The 3,279-nt window shown below is 37.4% G+C and overlaps 1 protein-coding gene across 1 annotated transcript; it reads left to right on the top strand.

Moving 5' to 3' along the window:
• Nucleotides 1–2,207: 2,207 nt before the first annotated feature.
• On the top strand, nt 2,208–3,006 carry LOC131070300 (zinc finger protein GAI-ASSOCIATED FACTOR 1). The gene is made up of 2 exons (XM_058005807.2): nt 2,208–2,364; nt 2,717–3,006. Exons 1-2 carry the CDS (start codon nt 2,208–2,210, stop codon nt 3,004–3,006), a joined length of 447 nt encoding a protein of 148 aa, XP_057861790.2.
• Nucleotides 3,007–3,279: the final 273 nt, after the last annotated feature.

The raw sequence follows: 3,279 nt of genomic DNA, 5'->3' as shown, positions 1-3,279 counted from the left end.
ATGGAAGCAAGCTCATCAGGTGCCCAAAAGAGAGAAATTGGATAAAAGCAGAGGAAAGTGTTAAAGGGTGCTAAATATATAGAGAGTATGCAATACAAACATACAATGTTTGGAGTGTGTGATGTGGTCTCTAATTTATGTCCGGAGGAACTAACTAGTTTTGGAGTTTTTGGGAAACCTATTGGGCCACGCTTGGAGAAAATCAATGTGTTCATGCAAGGGCCACCTTTTTTCTATTATGAGAATGATGTTTTTGCACCGAAGGATATTTGAAAGACAATATTTGAAAATTTCTATGGTGTGGAACCAGAGTTGGTGGACTCAAAGTACTTTTCAGCTTCCAGAAGACCAAGAGGTTATGTACACAATCTCCCAATAGAAGGAAGATTTCAAGCATTACCTCTCCCCCCCATGACTATTCAGGAAGCACTTCATCAGACAAAGGACTATTGGCCTCCATGGGATCAAAGAAAAAAATTGAATTGCATATACTCTAGACGATGTGGTAGTGTCCTTCGTGAAGAACTTTGTACTATAATTGAAAACTCATGGGGGAAACTGCAAGATAGTGAACAGAAATATATTCTTGAAAAGTGCAAAGAATGGAACTTGGTTTGGGTGGGGCCAAGTCAGGTGGCTCCTCTAGAGGTTGACGAGATAGAAATTATATTAGGATTTGAAAAAGATCACACTCGTGGAACTTCTTGTGTGACTGATTGATTGCACTGTTTGGGTAATGCATTCCAAATAGATACAGTTCCATACCATTTATCTATCTTGAAAGCATTATATCCTGATGGCATTAAAGTTTTTTCTCTATTTTCTGGTATTGGTGGAGCAGAGGTTGCTTTGCATCGACTTGGGATACATTTAAGTTGTGTTGTATATGTGGAAATATGTGAAAAGAACAGGCTTGTCCTTAATAGTTGGTGGACAAAAACCCAACAGACAGGTAGGTTGATTTAGAGGGAAGATGTCCAAGATTTGAATATAGAAGTATTGGATTTTTTTATTAGAGTTTTTGAAGCCGTCTTGAACTAGAGTTGCGATTGTTGCATTTGAACTCTTTTAACTGACCTGGCCCCACCCAAACCAAGTTCCATTCTTTTCACTTTTCAAGAATGTATTTATGTTCACTATCTTGCAGTTTCCCCCGTGAATTTTCAGTTATAGTATAGAGTTCTTCACGAAGGACACTACCACATCGTCTAGAGTCTATGCAATTCATTTTTTTCTTTGATCCCATGGAGGCCAATAGTCCTTTGTCTGAGGAAGTGCTTCCTGAATAGTCATGGGGGAGAGAGGTAATGCTTGAAATCATCCTTCTATTGGGAGATTGTGTACATAACCTCTTGGTCTTCTGGAAGCTGAAAAGTACTTTGAATCCACCAACTCTGGTTCCACACCATAGAAATTTTAGGATATTGTCTTCCAAATATCCTTCGGTGCAAAAGCATCATTCTCATAATAGAAAAAAAGTGACCCTTGCATGAACACATCGATTTCCTCAAATCGTGGCCCAATAGGTTTCCTAGGAACTCCAAAACCAGTTAGTCCCTCCGGACATAAATTAGAGACCACATCACACACTCCAGACATTGTATGTTTGTATTGCATACTCTCTATGTATTTAGCACCTTTTAACACTTTCCTCTACTTTTATCCAATTGCTCTTTTCTAGGCAGTTGATGAGCTTATTTCCATGTCATTCAAGATAATGTCTACTTGCTTTCTTTTACGAAATTTACTTGTACACGACTCTTCAGCTTGTATCTTCTTCTTTTGCATAGATATAAATTATAATTCAAGCTCAAATGATTAAATAAAATAAGCATATATAAAGAAAAGATTTAGTCATTGGATGTTACATATTATCTAACGGAAAGATCCTATATCCAATTCTTGGAGAAAGGAAACATCATTGATAATATTTTTTTCAAATGACTCAATCAAATAAATTAAAAATATTTTATGTAATTATGCCGAGAGGCATTCCTACAGTAGCAGCAAGGGGGAGTGAAGGCATCCATGTATACACTAAAGAAAACTGAAAAAGAAACCAAAGTAACTGACATCTGACATCTTATGGAATACGAATTGTCTGTCGTTATAAAAACTGACGTTATATTTTAATTGTTTTGGTGGTGTTCTTCCTGCACCCGTGCGGAGGGCAGGATTTGATCTGAGTGTCGGTTTGGGAGAGAAATATGTCTAATTTGACATCGGCGTCGGGAGAGGCAAGCATCTCATCTGATACTAGAGGAGATGTAAATAATATGGCAGTGCAGCCAGCAGCGAACAACAGTAGCAACGCTACTACTGTTTCCGCCCAGAAAAGAAAGCGGAGCCTTCCTGGCACTTCAGGCAAGCATTATACATATGCATATGCGTATATGTATATGAATATCATTTATATCTTTACTCAACTTGGATGCGTTTTTCGAGGCTCTAAATATTTTTATTCCTTTTTCTTCCTCCTCTTCTTTTGTACCTGTCTATTATAAGTTTGTGACATCCACGGCAACGGACTGCAAATAGTCCCCTGTATGTTTTGTTTTTGCTGGCCTTCATCTCATTTTAGCTTTAAATTCTCTTCTACTGTTTACCCTCTGGTTTAATGAAAGATTAGGGTTTCGTCCTTTGGTACAAAGTAGGAGTTTTGGATTTGAATTGTGAAATAAATATTGATGTATTATGCTTTTTTTTTATTTTGCAGACCCTGATGTGGAAGTAATAGCGCTGTCTCCAAGGACTCTGATGACCACGAATAGATTCATCTGTGAAATCTGCAACAAGGGTTTCCAGAGAGATCAGAACTTGCAGCTGCACAGGCGAGGGCATAACTTGCCATGGAAATTGAAGCAAAGGAGCAACAAGGAAATCAGGAAGAGAGTTTACATATGCCCGGAGGAGAGCTGCGTCCATCACGATCCGGCGAGGGCTCTGGGAGACCTCACAGGCGTGAAGAAGCACTCCTACTGCAATTTCTCATCATGTAAATATTGATCTGCTTTCTTGTTGTGTAGATTGTTTGAAGAGGTAATATGTATTCATGTATTGTATTTATATTACCATGTACAATAATTCATCCTTTTTACTGGAGAACATCATTAAATCTCTCATATTATTGAATTCATTCAATTTAATATATTATATTAAATAATAACAATTAAAGATTAAATATTGTTGGGGAGAGGGAAAAAATTGAGTTTCATTTGGAATTGAGAGTGGGGTTTTTCCTTTTTAAATTTGATATACTTTGTACTATAATTGCATATT

The sequence above is a fragment of the Cryptomeria japonica genome, chromosome 1 (genome assembly GCF_030272615.1).
Source record: "Cryptomeria japonica chromosome 1, Sugi_1.0, whole genome shotgun sequence".
NCBI classification, from domain to species: Eukaryota; Viridiplantae; Streptophyta; class Pinopsida; order Cupressales; family Cupressaceae; genus Cryptomeria; species Cryptomeria japonica.
This window is presented reverse-complemented; position numbering and strand designations above follow the sequence as displayed.

Bases quoted from the DNA above. Each gene is read 5' to 3' on its own strand.
- LOC131070300 (XM_058005807.2), top strand. From the start codon at position 2,208: ATGTCTAATTTGACATCGGCGTCGGGAGAGGCAAGCATCTCATCTGAT. The intron at 2,365-2,716 runs GCAAGCATTATA...TTTATTTTGCAG, and splicing joins GAGCCTTCCTGGCACTTCAG to ACCCTGATGTGGAAGTAATA.